The sequence below is a fragment of the Nylanderia fulva genome, unplaced genomic scaffold (assembly GCF_048542155.1).
Source record: "Nylanderia fulva isolate GAGA-0341 unplaced genomic scaffold, ASM4854215v1 Scaffold42, whole genome shotgun sequence".
Classification (NCBI taxonomy): domain Eukaryota; kingdom Metazoa; phylum Arthropoda; class Insecta; order Hymenoptera; family Formicidae; genus Nylanderia; species Nylanderia fulva.
The window spans coordinates 1,026,879-1,047,943 of record NW_028190499.1 but is presented as its reverse complement, the minus strand read 5'-3'; the positions used below and the strand labels follow the sequence as shown (position 1 = coordinate 1,047,943).

Sequence of the window (21,065 nt, the reverse complement as noted above, 5' to 3'; positions counted from 1 at the left end):
AAACTAATTTTTTAACTTTTATTGGTTTTTTATACGAAATGACGGCGTTTCTTGTTTATTATTATCACTACTTTAATTATGGAGATGGATTTTTCAATCTGTATAGTCAATAAAAAGAAAAGCACTTGAACTCAAAGTCGGTAAAACAGACATGGTCAGCATTCCCTTAATACCTAATTTTTGTTAATATAATTTTTATTTTATATTCGCCAAAATTTGGTCCGCTTGTGCTTCGGTATGTCTCTTGACATGAATTTTTTGACGCGGGAACGTAATCTTTTTGCCAAAAAGAGCGACGTCGAAGGCGACGGGACCGCATTCAAAATAGACGGATCGGAATAGAATACGCAGAAATTGGAATTTATTGCGAGGAGTCCCTCGGGAAAGCGTTCACACATCTACATATATGTACATGTATACATATATGTGTATGCGCGATTCGGCATATACAGGCGAAGAAAAATGCAAAGAAGCGAGGCACAGATTCAGCACGCGCTGCGAAAAGAAAGAAAGGGAATTCGAGGATAGACGGATGGGTGCGGAATATTTTCAATTTTATTACGACGTCCCATTTTTTTTGCTCGCTCGCGGAAAGAATGGCTGACTGTATTTCGTTCCCTATTTCTCTCGGGAACCCGCGACTCGACTATTTCACGCGGCTGGTTGGGTATGTAGATGCGAAGACCTTGCGAGATTGACGCGGAAATAGCACTTTACCGAGGGAACAACAACTACGCCATGACAAAGCAACGAAATAGCACTCGCGAAGATCGGGCGCTCACACGCGGAAGGTAACTGTAAAACGTTGAGCTGAGATTCGCTAGTGAAGTGTGATTTATGATGTTGATGTACGAGATTTATGTTACGAGATGTGAATAATCGGATGTATTTGCGTAAAGAAGCGTTCAATTAGTTTTTTTTTTTTTTTTGTAAAAAGTCATGGAGATTAAAATTATAAATCAAAATTTTATATAATTTTTTAAATATATAATTTAAATTAAATTTTAATATATAAATTAAAAAAAAAAAATATATATATATATATATTTTTTAAAAAATTATGGTATTTATGATATGGCACTTTGCCAAAATTTTAGATCGTAAAGAGTTTGCAAAAAATCTCGATTATTGGTAATGCATTATTGTAACCTCGATGTAAAAAGCCGAATAAAATTCTTGTGTCTTCCGATCACACTATAAAGACATGAAAAATGAAAGCGACGTCGTCGTATTGATTTTACGAGGCCAGTTTTCCGAAGCAAAAGACGGAGAGCTGTGCTACGTATCGATCTTACGACGATGCCATTACCATTTATCGATAGAAAAATGAATAAAAGATACATCCCGAGTACAATAAAGTCGTATCGCCGAGTTCGATTCGGCAACCACGTTTCACATGTATCAGTGTATAAATATTATTTCGTGATGTTCGCATTTATGGCTGCCATAAATATATTTGAATACATTACGACGAGACATTATAACGTTATTCTGTGCAAAGAACCTCGACCAGAAAACTTGGTAGAGACTGTCTTGCCATATGTCGAATCGAGAAAATCTCTTCGTCTCGCGCGAATCAACGTTTTGCCTTAACACATATTTTATTAATATAATGTAAATGTATGTGTGAGAATTAATAATTTAGAACAAAATAATATAATATTTCTAAAAAAATTAATTTTATTCTAGAGAAAAGCATAAAAAAAATTCTACTAAAGTTTTCACCGTACGAAAATTATTTTCTGAATAATAGATTAAATTTTAATTATATTAATTGCTTAAAAATTCTCCAGTTTATTCGTATGAATATATGAGGACATTAAGATTATTTTTTTAAATATTATTTCTAGGAAATCTATAGAGAGAAAATTATTTTGTCTACATTATACGGTTCTTCATAGTTGCTTTTTCTGTTTCTTTATTTTTGATTCTCTTTGTAGGTCTCTTCATCAGTCTTTTTTTGGTTACCTGGTGTCTCGTGAATTTCGTTATCTTCGTCTACTTCTTCTTTCTTCTTCTTTCTCTCTCTCTCTATATATATATAGTTTGCTTCATGAGAACTACTTCAAAGTTCACGAAACTTCTACACCATCCGTAGCCGCCATCGTCGTTGTCGACGACGTCATCATTTCCGTGACGAAACTTGCGTACAATGCGATTTCACGTCGTATAGTTATGAAATCGAACTTTCATGCGGGACGAACTCTATGAAACAGCAGGTTATCGCAAATTTTCCTGATAATCATTTTTCTCATCGATCAATTTTGTCAAAAGTTACGTTTCAATTTAGATATCTAAAGTTTGGATATAAAATCATGTGCTATAAAATTTTTCGAACTTAATTATAATGATAATTAAGCAAAAAAAATCGCATTCAGACGTATTTTTTCAGCGCGTGTCGACATTCTTATGAATGCACGCATATTAAAAGCCTCCGGCGCGTATATGGCTCACAATGAACAATGCTACAGCGATGAGAGACGATTACGATGACGATTAGAATTTAAAGTCCGGCGGCGAAAGCTTATCGGCCGATCGATTCTACAGTATAGAATCTGTACACCCACTTTATGCGTCCTTGAAACTTGAACAATCGATGCACGCACTGCATCGATTCAACGAGACGGTGAATGGAACGCAACGAGCAGCTTTTTAATCGCGTGATTTCGAGAGATTTCGCTAAATGGATTTTTTAAGTAACCTTCCCATTCATTGAATCAATTTAATAAATTTTTTTCTATTTCTATTTTATTTTATAGTCGTCACAAAAAGCGAATATTCTAATTCTGCACTGAAAAAAAATATTTATTTCAATACTGTCTAATGAATCATTTATTTGAAATTAATTATATTTATTTGATATAAGAAAATTTTTTCAAAACAAATAAATATTTATTTGTTTCAAATAAATGATTTATTTGAACTAAATATTTGTTAATTTAACAAGCTTTTTTTTCAACATTTAAATAGTAAAAAAATTTTTATCGCGATATAATTTCATGACATTCAATTTTTGACTCTATAAAAAAATTCAGAAAAATGTATCTCATGCTTATAATTGCGCATTATAAATAATTATAATAATTATTTTTTTGTATATAAAATATCTCTGAGATCTTTGATGCATAAATTATATAACTCATTGGCGACTAAAAATGTAACGTCGTCTTTTAGTTCCTTGCCTTTCTTCGCCAGCGGAAAGTTTGAAATGTTCTGATAACAGAGATATCGAAGAATTGATATATTTGAAACTCGACGTTTCTCTCCTACTTTCCGAGAACAAGCAGGAATATCAAGCGAAGTGACAAGATGTTTTTCTTTTAACTTTATGAAAAAGTAAAGAGGAGAAGTGCGTTTTGATCAATACTTTTATCTTGAAAAGTCACAATAATGTTTTGAATGATTTATAGAGATCAATATTGAATTATGGACTTACAGAGATAAAATGCTAAAAGAAAAGAATATGAGTGAATTATATATCTTAGATAGAAAATTTCATTTTGATGTCAAATTTACACGTGCATAAAATTGACAATTAATTTAACCAAAATTTATTAAAAAGATACACTGAAAAAATGACTAAATTAATACATATTTAGTTCAATACTACCAAATGAATAATTTATTTGAAACAAATAAATATTTATTTGTTTTGAAAAGGATTTTCTTATATCAAATAAATCTTTTTCATATCAAATAAAATTAAATAAATTAAATAAATATTATTTAATTTATTTAATTTATTTAATTTTATTTGCTTTGAAAAAGATTTATTTGGATCAAACAAATGAATCATTTCGCAGTATTGAAATAAATATACTTATTCGAATTAAATAAATTTTTCTTCAGTGATATATTTTTACCGACATAAGTTTGTATAACATCGAAAGCTATTTCGGAATAGCCTGATTACATACATAAGTACAGACGTTGATTACGGCGTATTTTCGTGGAAGCTTTTTTACCATGATTCGTCGAAAAAAAAATAATGCATACTGTGGATAAAAAACGAACTGTGCAGAGCTTTACCGAGGAATGTATTCGGGAAAAAAAAAGGAGAAGGCGATACTCTACGTACGAAAGTTTCGCGAGAACCGTAAAGTGCCGCCAGTGCTCGGAGGCAGGGCGAACAATTTCGTCGGTTATAAAAGTAATGCGATATCTCGTGCGGAATATGGACCGACGGCGTCCATTATGGAAAAAGCGCGGCTGCGGGAAGTAACGAAAAATTTAGTGCCAAGCGAGACTAATCATTTAGGAACTTTTGCGATGGTACGCGTGGGAATAGGGGTAGCCTTTTTCGCCGCAATATATATTTTTCAATATTCGGCCGGAATCACAGACTCCGGACTGGCAAAGTAAGATGACAATGCTATTGAGAGAGAGGGAAGAGAGAGAAAAAGAGATAGTATAGATATATATATATGTCACTGCTACTTGATTTATGCACCAGGAGCTTTTCGAGGCTTCACGAGTCGAAAGAAAACGTATCAGGAAATTTTGCCACAATTAAAAGTTCATAAATTTGTTAAGAGTGTTCAAGAGTGTTATAAAAAATTATGATTTTTTAAAATAAAAATTAAAATGGGTAATAGAAATTATAAATTACTTTATTTACGATTATTATTTCTTTAAGTGTGACTGAACATTTTTTCTTTCGTGCTGTGTTTCGAATTTTTTTGAATCGAAAGCATGAAATAAATCACAGGATAATTCAAATTATGGAAGGCTGTAATATATTTAATAATACACTGAAAAAATGTTTGTCAAATTAATAAATATTTAATTCATAATACGTTCAAATAAATCATTTATTTAAAACAAATAAATGATTTATTTAATTTAAAATATACTTATTTGATATAAGAAAATTCTTTTCCAAACAAATAAATATTTCAAATAAATTATTTATTTGAACGTATTGAACTAAATATTTGTTAATTCACCAAACTTTTTTTTTAATGTATTTTCGAAAATTTTCGAATATATTTTCATCTGTCAAACGCAATTACTTACAACATATCTTGCGGTTGCAATTAACACCTACTTATATTAAATATCCTTGTTTGATATAAGAAAATCTTCTTCAAAACAAATAAATATTTGTTTCAAATAAATGATTTATTTGAACGTATTGAACTAAATATTTGTTAATTCACCAAACTTTTTTTTAAATGTATTTTTGAAAATCCTCGAATATATTTTCATCTGTCAAACGCAATTACTTACAACATATCTTGCGATTGCAATTAACACCTACTTATATTAAAACCTACTTATATTAAAATATCCTTATTTGATATAAGAAAATCTTCTTCAAAACAAATAAATATTTGTTTCAAATAAATGATTCATTTGAACGTATTGAACTAAATATTTGTTAATTCACCAAACTTTTTTTTAAATGTATTTTTGAAAATCCTCGAATATATTTTCATCTGTCAAACGCAATTACTTACAACATATCTTGCGATTGCAATTAACACCTACTTATATTAAAACCTACTTATATTAAAACCTACTTATATTAAAATATCCTTGTTTGATATAAGAAAATCTTCTTCAAAACAAATAAATATTTGTTTGTTTCAAATAAATGATTTATTTGAACATATTGAACTAAATATTTGTTAATTCACTAAACTTTTTTTTAATGTATTTTTAAAAATCCTCGAATATATTTTCATCTGTCAAACGCAATTACTTACAACATATCTTGCGATTGCAATTAACACCTACTTATATTAAAATATCCTTGTTTGATATAAGAAAATCTTCTTCAAAACAAATAAATATTTGTTTCAAATAAATGATTCATTTGAACGTATTGAACTAAATATTTGTTAATTCAACAAATTTTTTTTTAGTATATTTTTAAAAATCCTCGAATATATTTTTATTTGTCAAACGCAATTACTTACAACGTATCTTGCGGTTGCAATTAACACCTACATCCGTCTAAACGAGAATGTACCACAGCGCATATTCAACAGTATATATCAACAGCGGCACTACTTGTCAGCCACATGAGCTTCTCTCTCAGCCACAGACATCTATACTTACACCAGACCGCTAATACCGTTGGTCGGCGTGATACGGAATTCAGGTATACAACGTGGCACAGGAAATGCCAATCATCGAATAGCAGTCATATGTCGGTATGACTTGCGCGCGCGTATGTCATTAAAAATGATCAGAAATGAAACGCGAAAGAATAATGCGCGTAATAGTAATAAAATGAAATCATAGAGTCATAAAATTGTCAACACGGTGCTGCGCCATCTTACGTTCGCCGCAAGAAAATGCACGACTAATTTGCGCACATGGCTGCTATCGTCGTCGCCTGAGATTTCCATCCTTCGTTTCTGTTCATTGTGTTTACCGCTATTAGCGGTCTGGTCTAATGTAAGTATAAGCCGACCTTCTTCTCCTCGTGTTATTTCTGCGAACCGTTCGTTTGCACGTTTGCTGTTTAAATGTACTCTCGCGGTTGTAATCTTCGCAGCTCGCGTAAGCACCGTGATTCTGCTAGATGAACAATTTCACTTCACTTCACTCGATGGCTAACAAATCGACATTCGTTATTGACAACACGTTGTTGCGGCTTTGAATAGTCGTCAAATATTTTTTTTAGTTATAATTGAGATTCGAGAAATTGCGTGATGCTTAAATAACATGTGCAATTTTATATTACACATCAATAAAAATTGATTTGTATAAAATAGTTTGAAGTGGATGAGAGATAATTATGAAGACATTCCAGATAAATTTTCTCTTAATTTTATTGTCATAAATATTGAATATTAGTACATTAAATTTTTTGATCGATTGGACATGTTTTTTAAAATTCTTTTGTAGAAATGGAAAATATCTTTTTTTATTATCACACTTTTGTCTCATAATTTAAGGATCATGTACCGCAAGCACAAGTGCTCGATAATGGATGATGTAATCGCCTGCGCCAAATTACATTTCCAGCGTTAAAAGTGCAGGAAGACTGAGAAAATATAGGCTCTATAGAGTGCCCTGTAATTTTATATCGATCATGTTCGCGCGGTTTCTCTTGTAATACGACGGGATGGGATCATTTAATACTGTGTTCTTAAAGGTGTTATTATCTTAGAAAAAAATCATCAAAAATTTGTTCCATACAGATATTTATATAGATATAAATGATCTCATTTTCTTTTATATTTTATTAGTATTAAATTATTTTAGCTACATATCGAGTAAAACTTTATCTGTTTCCGGTAGCGCATCTGTTTTCGTGGAATTAAAAAACTTTGTTAAAGCCATTCGTTTTGTACTCCAGTTTCTCTTCGCGCTTTTTTACCCTTTGTTTGCTTTCTGCATTCTCGCAAAAAAAAAAAAAAAAAAAAAAAAACTGCCAATCGGCAGACAATACCGATTGAAATCAATACATCCCGACTTACGCTTTATTTGCGATGATATTTCTGATTGCAGTCACGTTTCTGAAGTGAATATGCACTTTTCGAATTATCGTACGAAAAAAAAGAAGAAAATTGCGAAAACATTTCCTGTGCAATTATTGGTCATGCATAGGAGAGAGTTGCATACTAAATTCCGTAAACAAGATGCACCTGTATATTTGTGTGTTAACATATCACTTTCATCGATAATCATGACTTGTTAGAAAGTCTCTTAAATAATATGCGCTCATATAAGTATCGCGCGTACACAAATGATAGCGATCATTTTTGTATAATGACGGTTCACTTATTACCTCTAATCCCAATTAAAATCCGTTGTTAGCGTAGAAATGTGTTCCCCGATAATGTTGTTACGCATAAATCTTGGACGGTTACTATATGCCTTCCTCATAAATCATAGCCATTATGTAGTAAAACTATTACTCAAATATAGATACCGCGAAGATAAACTTGACGAAATGGTAGTTGCCTCAATCTCTCGAGTCATCAATCATCTCTGATTTGTATACACAATTGAAAACTGAAGGATGAGACTCGAGTTTCAAGCGAGTAAATAAGAAGAAGATCATTTATTTCGCAACACTAATTTTTCCATCGAATTTTTTATTTATAATTTTTAATTGCGTCATATTAATTTGAAAAATATATTTTAATTAAGTGTTGAAAACTTAATACTTGCTAAAATATTTTTTTATTCGTTTTTTACACTTTTAATAACAAAAAATACAATAACTTTATTGATTAAAATCATATTAGCTGTTTCATTTTTTTTTTTTTATATAGCTATTGTCTTCTATTTCGACATGGAAATTATGCAAACATCCATGAAATATTATGCTATTTCGCGATTATGCTCTTTCAATTTGCAACGCGCGAGATGGCTATATTATTATGTCTTTTCTAATGCATTCGATTATCTTGTAATTGCAGCACGATGCAATTACGAAATAGCAATCGATAAATTCTTTCGTGGAAGGACATACGGTCGATCGATTATTACGGACTCTTCCGCGAGGATAAAGCCGGGTCTACAATGAGTCGGTAGTCAGAAGTCGTAAGATGTAAGTCTTAATACATCGGTGACTCTACCATTTTTCTCATCTTTCAAACGTGAAGCGTTTGATTGATCAGTCGTAAGCAAATCGGTAGTTGGTGTCGTAAAAGTTGGTTGTTGGCCAATTCCACTGATTCACCGATTAGGACCTACCCTAGCAAACACAGTATATAAATGTTATATGCTTAAGCAAAATTTACCTTAGAGGATACGATTTAGTATATTTTTGCCTATTTAACATTACTCTTAATTAATTAATATTAATATTATTTTATTGCAGTAAGTGTATTTTATTGAAATTAACACATGTATGACATTAATTCCCAGATAGCACCATGTCGACAATTGGTGCATAAGACATCTTTAAGATGCTTTTAAGATGTCTTTGGGATATCATATCATATGATTTCTTAAAGATGTCTTAATAAAGATTTTGTAATGATATCTTATGTACCAATTTTAGACATGGTGCTATCTGAGTTGTATTCAATACTAGAGTTTAGTGTGCAATATTTAGATCATCTATGTATTTAAGTACCATATCGTGGTTACAAAATGCTGCTTGAATAATTTTCTTTCATGATCTTCAAAACTCTTTCGTACAAAAGCTTTGGCGCATCTTTAGCCCAAATAAAGCCCGCGTGATTAAAACTGGGCCGCGGCACTTCGTACATATCTATTACGTTGGGTAGTAAATTGTACAACCTCTTCACATCCTTGAAGAAACGTTTTCTGAATTATTATGCGCGAAAATTTCTTATATTTCCGATTATAAAGATACGAAATTTTATCTACATATATACAAAGTTAAGTTACAATCTCTACTATAAAAACTTCTACACTATTTATTAATAAATAAATACTTTTTTATTACTTACAATGGGATCTGCAAACAAGTCGTTGTTGCTGTAGTATATCGCCATCGGTAGCGTGATACTCGATAGATTATACTCTGGAGGTTCCACCGATTTATATATCATGAGATTTTTCGTTGGACCGTAGTCATATTGACGAGTCTTACCCGATTGGATTACTTGAACATAGTGCACTACAGTCTTAACCGAGACGGCGGCGGGTAAGTGGCTTACGATAAATGGCAGATGAGTCTAAATAAGGAGTAAAAATATGTACTACATATATACACATATACATACATACATACGTATATGTATGTATATGTATATACAAAGTACAAAGTTCGATCTGAAATGTTATCGCACGATCCTGAAATGTATAAGGATCATACTTCGATCGCGACATTTTACAGAAGATTAGAAAAGGAATAATAAAAATGAGGAGCATATATTATGCGCGACAAACTTGTCTGTACATTTTTTCCATTTATGTTTATTATATAAAGAAATATATTTAATTTTTTTATATCTGTTTAAATTTTTATTTCCTAAATATTATTATAAAGAAAATTATTAAATAAAAATAAATAATTATTTAATAGTTAAATAATAAATATTTAATCTCATTCTCTCTTTTTTCCCGAATATTAAATATTACAAATTTATAATATAATTTTATAATATTTTATACAACAAATAAATAATTTTTAAATTCTTCTCTCTAGTTATCTTAATATAAAACATTTAAAAAGGAATTACAAAGCAAGCAAAGATAAATAACAATAAAATTGTTTTTTTGTGTAAATTAATTAGAGAAGAATATAGAGACAAGTTTGTCGTGTTTAATATAAGCACCTAATTTTTATTAGTCATTTTATATGTGGTTTTGTATTTGTATATTAGTCCTTTTGTAATTCATTATTATAATTTGCAGAAAGAATTATTACTCACTAAATTTAATTGCTCGGGGTCGTAACCGTTGGGAGTAAATATGAGAAAATTGGCGCACACCTCCGCAAAATAAAAATTCAGGTTGCAACCAATTAACGTCTTTAGTATGTTATAAGCACTTTGCGGGATTAATTCGTCATGGAACAATAATCGCAATATTGGCTGCAATTAACAATCTCTTTATTTCATGATAATAATTTATTCTTAAATCTATACTCCTTCAAATTTTTAGTCAAATTTTTCAAGAATAAGAAAATATAAATTTCTCAGCATATTATTATATGAATGAAGACAGTGGTTCTTAATGACCTTTTTAAAGTTACAGAACACTTTTGATTATAAGAAAAATTTGCGGAACACCAAAATCATTAATATTATAAAGGTAATAACAAAAATATGCATGAATATATTTTTTATTAAAAATGATACAATACAAATTATGTAACAGTAAAAAAATTTAAATTTAAATTTAAATTTAAAAAATAATATTTATAAAATTAAAAAAAAATTATAGTAGTTTTTTTCTATGTATAGATATGCTGTGCTTTTATAATTTCGCGCAACACTTGTAACACGTTCGCGGAACACTAATGTTTCGTGGAACAATTAAGATAATGTATAGAAGCGATATTTTATATCAGAGATATAAATAAAAGATAAAATCATGTTTTTGTTTGTTTTGACAGAAAAATAGTGTTCTAAACAGTTATTTACAATATGAATTATTTTTTAATAATATTCACATATTATATTATATTACCTCAATCTCATTTATCAAATAAAGTATTAGTCGTGTTGGACTTCTCATATGATCTGCAAAAGCTCCTGGTCCGAAACTGACCATCATTTTCACCTTTCTAGCAATTTTTGGACGCTCTGTTGCCATTATGTAAAATCCAGATGTGCCCAGAGAATGACCAATGTACGCGTGTAATGGTTGTGATCTCATATTCGTAATATATGTAATCATCGCTGGTACATCATAGATGCCCATTTCGTGAAAACTGATAGAAAATACAATATATCATCATAATAAAATATTTAAATATATATACACGTACATATACATATATATATATATATATATATATATATATATATACACACATACATGAGAATATACACTTCTGTATATACATTATATACATAACATATATGTATATGATATAAAATTATACATTTATAAAGTGTGCTATAAGTTCGGAACTGTTCAGTATTTCGAAAAAAGTGTTGGAAATAAAAATTATGATAAAAAATGTTTAAAAAACTTATATATTAGATGATATTATTAAGATGATACTAAAACAGCTTGAATTTTTAGAATGTGATTATTATAGGTATTTTTGTTTAAGTAAAAATTAATTTCTTAATTAGAATATTCTGCATAAGAAATAATAAAGGTATAATAATAAAAATTCTATTGTTTATAATGTATTTTATATTACACGTGCAGGCAAAGTGTCACTTTGCTTGCACGTGTAATACAAAATAGTATGTGTATCACGTGCAACTTTCCGCACTTGATACACAATATACTATTATACTTTAATGTAACTAAATAATTGTATACATATACATATATGTATTTACATATGTATATACATTTATACATATATATGTATTTTATACTTTAATGTGACTGAACAATTGTATACATATATGTATTGTGAAATATATTGTAATATATTCAATTTCCAAAGATTTTAATCTCAATATTTTTTTATACATGTATGTATAGTAAATATTGATGTTTATCTTATATCAAGTCTGGAAAACGCACTTTTCGGTCACCAAAAAATTTTTTTATATAAACTTAAATAAAATATCTCTGGAAAAGTCACTGTCACTATCCTTAACATGGATTATTACTTGATGTATAATACTTTGCGTGCAAATGTTTTATTACATTATTTATAACAGAATTATCAAAATTTTATTACGAATAATTATTTATACAAAAAAATAAAAAACCAGGAAAGCACTGTATTGGAATATTGATAAATGAATATGAGATGTTTGCCACAAAAGATAATTTTTAATTTCATTGCAATTTTAATAAATTTGTATTTACGAAAACTTCACAAAAAAGTAAAACTATTTACTTTAAAAAAAAATTTTTTAATTTTATGAGAATACCTAAAGTCCCAGTATTTCCATTCTGATGTTGATAAGGAAATGTGCTCCCTCGAATAAGTAGTACCACGTAAATTGCCCAACCAAACATCGTATCCCTGATCCGCTAATAGATAAGCTAGAACACAAAATTAAAAACATTTGCAACATATTATTATTTGTATCTTTTTTTCATATTCGATATTTTTTGTAATATTCTTTCGTAGAAATATTATTATAACAAAATTAAAACCGTAATTTGATTTATAATTCACTCATTACAATTTCTAAAGTAAAATCATATACGTAAAATACATAAATATGTAAAATATATGCATATAAAAATATATACTTACACCTATCATGTAACAAATTTTAGAAATTTAATTTTCTTTAAAAAACTTTTTTAAAATAAGTTGAACTAAAAATTAATCGCAATTAAAAGTGCATTAAAATGTTTTTTTTGTTATTTAAATTCGATATTTGTCTTTTATTGTTAGATACTTTTTAATTAAAAATAAGATTAAGAAGCTGCTGCCCTATTTATCGTCCGAGCGGTTATTTCTTTTTAGACAAGTAATTATTTTTATACAAAATAAGAGCACAAACTTGGAATTGATAAAGGAATATAAGTAAATATTTAGATATCAGTTTGAAAACCTAGTAAAAGAGAATAGTTTATCTAATGTGTATTCACATATGCACGAAAATTCTTGATAAGCTATTCTCTTTTACTAGGCTTACAAATTGATATCTAAACATTCACTTATATTCCTTCATTGAATTTCAAGTTGGTGCTGGTCTTATTTTGTATGTATAAAGTGTCAATGAAAAGAATTACTTGTCTAAAAAAAAATAAATAATCGCTCGGTCGGCATCCTCTTAATAATGTGATCTGATTGACACTGCTGGTATAATCTTTCGATGATTAATTAAAAAGTTTTACCGAGTGCTTTGCCTTTGCCAAGAGTGATCCAAACAATGTCAGTGCTAAAAGCACCGTGTACTAGTAAAACAGGTAGAGAGCCGTTTTCACCTGGGATACGATGTAATGTCAAAATATAGCCATCTTTTGTTGTTACAACGTGAGTTTCCGAAGGATAACCCGTTTTTTTAATTATCTCTGGCTGAAAGGAGAAAGAATAAAATGGAAGTATAATTTATTTTTATATTAATGTAACGTTTTGTAATAACAACATATAAATATGAAAGGTCATATACAATATGTGATAAATATAAAGAATAGTTATATGGTAATAATATAATAGTGAATAATTATAAAATCTATAATCAAATAAAATAAACGTTAATGATATCTAATTAAGTATAGAATTATAATATTCAAAATATAATTATAGAATAACCATATTCTTGCAAGGTGAGTGTAAAACTCAATTAAAATTATTTTACAAAGAAATTGTAGAGGATTATATATCTTGCTGTCCATATCTCTCTCTTACGTATATTATCGTTATTGAACAAATTTTTATAATTATTTCATAATTTTTTTATTCACAAAAATATTTTTATTCATATTAAATCCTTTAAGGGGATGCTGCAGGTATGTTAATTTTTACCGACCGAATGCGAATATTGATTATTTTGGGATATCTTTTTATTGATTATACAGATTATTAAATCCATTTCCACGATTAAAATACTTATAAAAACGGACCGCGTTAGCTATAATTCTATTGTATATATAAATCATATAAAAATGAAAAATTACAGTTTTGTTATCGGCTTTTTTTGTGTCAGTTCGTAACAATACTTATTTAATAAAAAAAGTTCTGCAGTTTGTCTGTCCATAAGATATAGCTCGCGCAATAGGAATAACAATTAGAAGTGAGATTACAAATCTAATAACAAAGTTATGTATTAATAAATTTTCACGCATATGTGTGTGTATACATGTGTATATGTGTATACACGCAGTTATGTGTGGCGTTACCTTATCGGAGTTCGGCCGTCAGTCCAGCATCCCCTTTAGGATATTATAATAAACGTTATTAGAGAGAGAAACTGCATATAATGCATAATAATTAGAAAAACCTATCTAATAATCGATATCTAAGTATGGTAATTTAACTGTTGAAAAACAGGCTGTAAGAACAGGCCGTAACAGAAACAGTGTATCAGTAAAAACGTGCCTTAAAGAATTATTGATGCAAATTATGTTAAGTTGCATGTTTGTCACATTAATTCATTTTATTATTTCTAATGTAATGCATCGTGTGCACGATTCTTTGTTTTGTCTTTGCAATGCCTACATTTAAACTCATGTAGCACATTTCGAACATTTGTTTATCAAATTAATTTCTAATTAAATAATATTTACACGTCTCTTCCTGTTTTATTTTAATTTCTTAAGGTCATTTTCTAGATATTGCGTGACCTCATGAAAGTAGTAAAATTTTGAAACATCTGTACATGTTCATTATGACGTATTTTAAAACAAAGATACATTAAATAGCAATTAACTTTAAACGATATTACAAATTAAATAAAATAGTTCTAAAAAGTCTATAAAATATTTTTAAGAACTACTTATTTAAAGTTAATGTACATCTAATTTTGGGAAATTTCGATTTCGATCATGAACAATAAAAGTGGCAAGAACGGTATACAGGGTGTCACTTAATTCACGTCCTCTAAGTATATAGGTCCATAAAGCTAAGCTTTTGTAGCCTTTTTTTATTCAATAATTATTTCTTTATTAAATAATATAGAAAGAAATCGCGTAGAAAAAAATATTTTTTTGGTATAAGGAATGATGCTATTATATTTATATGACTTACAATTAGCGGGCGCGAATTAAGTGGCATATGTAAAAAGATCGCGTTTTTAATCAATTCTTCACAGCGATGAAGAAATTAATTTAACTGGAATAATGAAAACTTTAATACGCATTTCGTTTAGTTAAACGTTTATACTTACAGTGCTGAGATTTAAATCGGAATTGATTTCTGCGTTGTTCCATTTAGGTCGAATTATGCTTTTCTTGGACTCGTTTGACTCGGTGGTTGCATTCCTATCAAGACAAGCGTAAAACAATAACAAACACATAAATCCGATCAATTTTATTCTATCCATAAGTGAATTCACTAAACAGTGAATGAAAATGGACAATTTGAGAGTCTTCTGGTATATATATTATCGAATGAAACCAGTTAGCCAAATGAATAATAACTGAGCGCGCATTAACGTTTTGTTCACTATTTATGAATGCTGCATTGATGACTTGTGATATTACACTAATGAAAAAAGAATAAATTACAGATTGATGTAAAGAACAAATGATTCACTGTATTATCGACCACGAGTCATCTAAGTATTGATTCAACCGTTTGTAGATTTTTTCATATATTATATGTAGATATAATATTTTGGGGCGCGTGCTTGTTCGATAATTAATGTTTCGCCACTATCGCGGATCGGGAGAGGATATTTTATCCGGAAATATTAATTTAGGGTGCAAAGTATATTGTATTTCACTGCATTTATTCGTGTCACAAAGATCTAACAACAACAAACTTTTTACTCTCCACCGAGAAAAACCGTGTTATGCGAACTTAAGTCAAATTCTATCTGCCTCTTCGAGGCCGCGCATTGTCTCGCTTCTCTCGATCATTCCACGACCTTATTTTTATTTTTAGGTGATTAGACTATCTTTTATTTTGAAGTACTCTCGCTTTTTATTATGTTCGGAAATCGAAATTTACCTTCGTCATGTTAGTCGCTTATTTGTTTATTTATTGTTTTGTGTCACCGGTCGCGATATCCTTAACACTCGTCGCTTGTAATTTTAATTTTATTTTTATATATATTTTATGTGCTTGTGGCATTTATCGCCACAATATGTATATAATCCATATTGTACATGTATCAAAAATTTATAAATTGTTAAAATTATAATAATATAATGTAAAAGGCGTGGACATCTAGCAAACGATATTTTTGAGTACTTTGAATCATTGAATTATAGTATTTATATATATATATATATATATATATATATATATATATATAAATATTTTCTTTTCATAATTTAAAAAATTTTTTTGTACAGAAGTGTAGGCTCATTCTCGACTCATATAAAGTCCACGTGATTAAAATTAGGCCACTTTGTGTCACACAATTACGTTCGGCAGTAAATTGTATATAATCTCTTCTCATCCTTGAAAAAATATTTTTCTAAGTTTTCATTCGAGTTTTGTTTATATAACTATTACTTTTTTAAACTACTTTCTCAATTTAGTAAAACTAATTTTTTATACAAAACAATCTTTATTATAATTAATAATTTTCTTTTTATCAATGTTTTTTACAACGGGATTATACTGTATTTCGCACAACAGGATCGACCATCAAATCGTAGTTGGCATAAAATATTGTAATCGGTACTATAATACTAGATACATAATAATCCGGAGATTTTATCGATAGTGAATAATGAGAAAAATAAAATCGAATAAACATTAATATCTGATTAAGCATATAATTATAATTTTCAGAAATTATAAGATAATTATTGTATTCCTACAAGATAAAGTGTAAAATTCAATTAAAATTATTTTAGAAAAAAATTGTAGAGCATAATATTGTTATCCATATCTTTCTTTTACATATGTCATCGTTATTGAAATAACTTTAATGATTATTTCATAATTATAATACACATGTAATTATGTATTTATTTTTAACCACTTTAAAATATACTATAATTTTATTAGAGAGAGAAACTGCATATAATGTATTATAATTAAAAAAATTTATCTAATAATTTATATATTAATGATAAACAACCAACCAATATCCAAGTATGAAAAAGCTTTACAATACGTCGTATGTCGAGAATTTTGTTTTCGAAAAAGAAATTTTTTCGTTGGACCATCGCTCACGTTCCGACATCCGACTTGCGACGTATTGTAGAACCGATTGAGACTTACGACTTCCGAATACCGACTCATTGTAGACCCGGATTAATAATTGACACCCGGCCTATTATCCTTACGAGAGCCAAGCTCTCTTGACCGGTGTCAAGTCATCAATGGGTGTCGTCGATGTAGCCTGTGTTTGCCGGAGTTATTCATAAGGGATCATCTTTCTCTTTTGCAGAGGCCGAATGCTGCATCGGCGAGGCCGCTAGCGAGGCATGCTGGGAACCTTGTTACTGCGTCCTCCTGCAGGACGAGCAGACCCTCACGGCTTACAGAAGCGAGGACATGGCGGTGAGTACGTTTTACCGTAAAAGCCTTTCCGATTCTCCTGGATTTATCCGCATGCGATATTCTCGTAAGACGGATTTACATGCCACATCCTAGATTTATTCTGCTTCTTGTCATATTTTTTTAATAACGCGTTTTCGCGTAATTGTGATTCTTTTAAATACTATTAAACAATCAGTGACTCTCGAACATCAAAATTTATTGGGTTGAGTCATAAATGAGTTCAGTTTGATTTAACAAACTGAATTTTTTATATTTAAAATTATTTACAAATAAATTGTAATGTATTATATCTTCTTTATTATAAAATATTATACCATTTTCTGTTAAAGGATAAATAATTAATTCTTTCGTCGAAGAATTTTGGAATTTTTTTTTAAAGTAATAAATTTTAAAGTGATGGAAATCTGATGAACTAAGATTCGAAAAATAAGGAAAATATGATAGAACTGATCACGAAAGCTCCAACATTTTTTCCCAGATTATTTTAGCAGTATGATAAGAGTTGATCGTTTTTTTTTTTTTTTGCAATTTCTCTTGTACTCGTTATACATCTGCTGTGTTTCATTTTTCGATTTAAAAGCTCGTGATTTTTCAAAGGAAGAGTAATTCAATAATAATAATAATAATAATCTAGCGAAACCTATTTTATGAATCAACCCGATATATCGAAACCCGATAAATATTGAGAATCGATGAAAGTAATTGAACTCTCTCTTGCTTTCGCGAATTTTATCACTCGCAGAGTTCGCAACTGAGAGCATAATTTCAATTCCAAGAGTTTCCCACTGTTACTTTGTAAACCGCTTCGCTTGTTTACGTACACAATATCTTGAAATTGGCACACCAGAGAATCTGTTTGATCGGGTCGGCTAAAATGCCACGTGGCAAAGGGACGTTGACTCCTAATTCGATTAGAAAGTTTATACTCCATTGACTGACACGAGCCGAACACATGAAACGCTTTGAAGACTTCGGTCTTCCACCCGTAATCGTCTCCGATGTGTGCGTGCTATTGGATCCATCGATTCTCGAAGTCCCTTGTTTCCCCTTTCGTTCAGGAAAAACGACTTCTATCAATATGTTGTAGCAGAACGATTTGTGCTGCTTCGCGACGCTCGATGTTCCGTTCGGTTAAATTTATAGGCGTAACACAATGTGCGGCTCACGTATTATTTTTTGTCAAGAGCATCGTGAGTTGCACGAATTCGGTCCCGTAATCCTGCTGGTATGGACACATACCGGTGTATTTTTAGATTATTTTCACTCCGATCGCTCTGTCACTCGTTAAATTCTGCCCGCACAATTCTACGTCTTCCGTTATTAAAATACAGGGGTGAGAGAGATTTGCTTTAGAATTGTCTAATGATACTTTAAGGGATTGCAAATGTCACTGGGTATTTACATAAATATTAAGAAGATATTTTCACCCTGCACTTTGCTCTTCAAATATAGAGAGCAAATATATGAAGACATGCAAGAGTGGCTTCTCTGACTCTTAGAAACGCAAATGTGTAAAACTACCTTAGATGTCACAAGCTACACAATTGACTACAAACTTCCCTCTACAAGGATACAAGATTCAAATAAAATTTCTCGATACTATATATCGTATATCATAAAATATTGTACCCTTTATTAGAAGCTTAAGTGATTACTATTTATGATACTCGTGATTAATATTTTATTTTATATTTTATATATTTGACTAGCAGTTTTTAATTATTCAGTTGAATTTTAATTTACTAATTCGTATTTTCGTGAAGTTCTGACTCGAAGAAAAATAAGGATATTATAAAAATAATAAATATTATGAAAATATAATATTTATTATATAAAATATAATAAATATTATAAAATATTATCAAAATATAATAAATATTATAAAATATTATAACAATATAATAAATATTATAAAATATTATAAAAATATAATAAATATTATAAAATATTATAAAATATAATAAAAATATAATAAATTATAAAAATATTATAAAATATTATAACAATATAATAAATATTATAAAATATTATAAAAATATAATAAATATTATAAAAATGTAATAAGGATATTATAAAAATCGAAGAAAAATAAGGATATAAAAAGAATAGAGATGTAAATAAGAAACGCGAAATGATGGAAATTTTATGTTTCGAAATTATTTCGCTTTTTTCTCTCTGTATCTCCGTAGATCTTCTAGAGTGTGTTTTCAATTTCTTTCTTTCCATCTCTAGCCCCGAAGTAAACTCCGATTGTTATTCGAAGGAGCGTATTATTATCTTCGGTTACACATAGCGAAAGCTACTTTTCTCCGAGAACTTTCCCATGTCGACACAATTCACAAAGTCCTCGAACGATATTATAAATGTTGATAGAAAAATGTTTTAATAATAAATAATTATTTCAAATATTGACAGCTATATATTAGCATTTTTTATTTTATAACAATGATTACTGCAATAATATGAACATTATTGACAGCAGTTGCATTGATAATAATATCGATTATTTGGAATCTGGAATAAAAAATATGTAATAGTATAATAAAATATTTAATATATTAAAAAATATTAAAAACATCAAATACTAAAAAATTATTAAATTTCTATGAAACAGTACTTTGGAAAATTTATACTACTGCTCGATTCACTTTTCTCTATTCAGCTATAAAAATATATTTTGTATAATTTTATTTATTTTCAAAATTTATCTTCAAAGGCAAAAATATCGGTAGAATTTAAATCTTTTATGTCTTGAAGTATTAATACGTGAATTGTGCAATAAAGTCCCAAGATATTTCCACGTGATGAAATCTTAAGATGTCTAAATTGTGGGAATACTTATTTCGATTTCGCGACGGCGTGTTTGAGCCAACATAAGTGGTAGCTATTATGTATTTAAGGTCGTCTGAGGCTTTCGCAAAATTTACTCTACAAAGAACGCAACTTTTTCTACTCGTATTTCGCATGAGAGAGTTTCACGAATTTATTTCTATATACCCTGCCCGTATTCAGCAATCGCGGTCGTGAGTGGTTTCTTCTTTGTGACAAAGAACTTTTCTCGATAACAACGCCAATATAGTTCTTTACGAGCATCATTAGTCGTTTTGAACTTCAATTTACGACATATTAAATATGTTGTTATATTAAATTAATATATTTTTCTGTTTCAAAAGAATGCAATATCTGTATTATATTTGTATCTCAGGTTTCCTATATTTTGTATGTGATTTATTTTTTTCAACATTCCTTTCTTATCGAGATATTGCATTATTTTATGTTAATATATTTTAAAATTAAATTTATGTTAAAATATTTTTTATTTATTAAATTTATTTTAAAATTAAATTGCAGTTATTTTATATATCTATATGCTGTAAATTAATATACGTATATTATTTGTGTATTAATTTAT

At 29.1% G+C, this 21,065-nt stretch overlaps 2 protein-coding genes across 5 annotated transcripts in view; one reads left to right on the top strand and one right to left on the bottom strand.

Annotated features, from left to right (window-relative positions):
* Positions 1-21,065, top strand: part of raskol (Ras GTPase-activating protein raskol) — a 449,557-nt gene that overhangs the window by 209,050 nt on the left and 219,442 nt on the right. For all 3 annotated transcript variants that reach the window (XM_029309096.2, XM_029309094.2, XM_085486328.1), the window contains one exon: positions 17,541-17,653. In XM_029309096.2, coding sequence (XP_029164929.1) covers positions 17,541-17,653 — 113 coding nt within the window. The remainder of the gene's footprint in view (positions 1-17,540; positions 17,654-21,065) is intronic.
* Positions 8,020-16,033, bottom strand: LOC114936084 (lipase 1-like). Of its 2 annotated transcripts, none has more exons than XM_029309103.2 (8): positions 15,360-16,033; positions 13,369-13,549; positions 12,447-12,561; positions 11,071-11,314; positions 10,311-10,472; positions 9,384-9,611; positions 9,044-9,221; positions 8,020-8,659 (listed from the first exon to the last, which is right to left on the bottom strand). In XM_029309103.2, the coding sequence occupies exons 1-7, from the start codon at positions 15,513-15,515 to the stop codon at positions 9,054-9,056; spliced, it is 1,254 nt and encodes a 417-aa protein (XP_029164936.1). In that variant the 5' UTR covers positions 15,516-16,033; the 3' UTR covers positions 8,020-8,659; positions 9,044-9,053. The 2 variants fall into 2 exon arrangements, with proteins under 2 accessions (XP_029164936.1, XP_029164937.1); XM_029309104.2 differs by having other exon boundaries at positions 8,020-8,654.

Excerpts from the sequence above, each read along its gene's own strand:
- LOC114936084 (XM_029309103.2), bottom strand. The coding sequence starts at position 15,515 with ATGGATAGAATAAAATTGATCGGATTTATGTGTTTGTTATTGTTTTAC. Across the intron at positions 9,612-10,310 it reads ACCCCGAGCAATTAAATTTA|ACTCATCTGCCATTTATCGT; the intron begins GTGAGTAATAAT and ends CTCCTTATTTAG. Across the intron at positions 9,222-9,383 it reads ACTTGTTTGCAGATCCCATT|GATGTGAAGAGGTTGTACAA; the intron begins GTAAGTAATAAA and ends CGTTTCTTCAAG.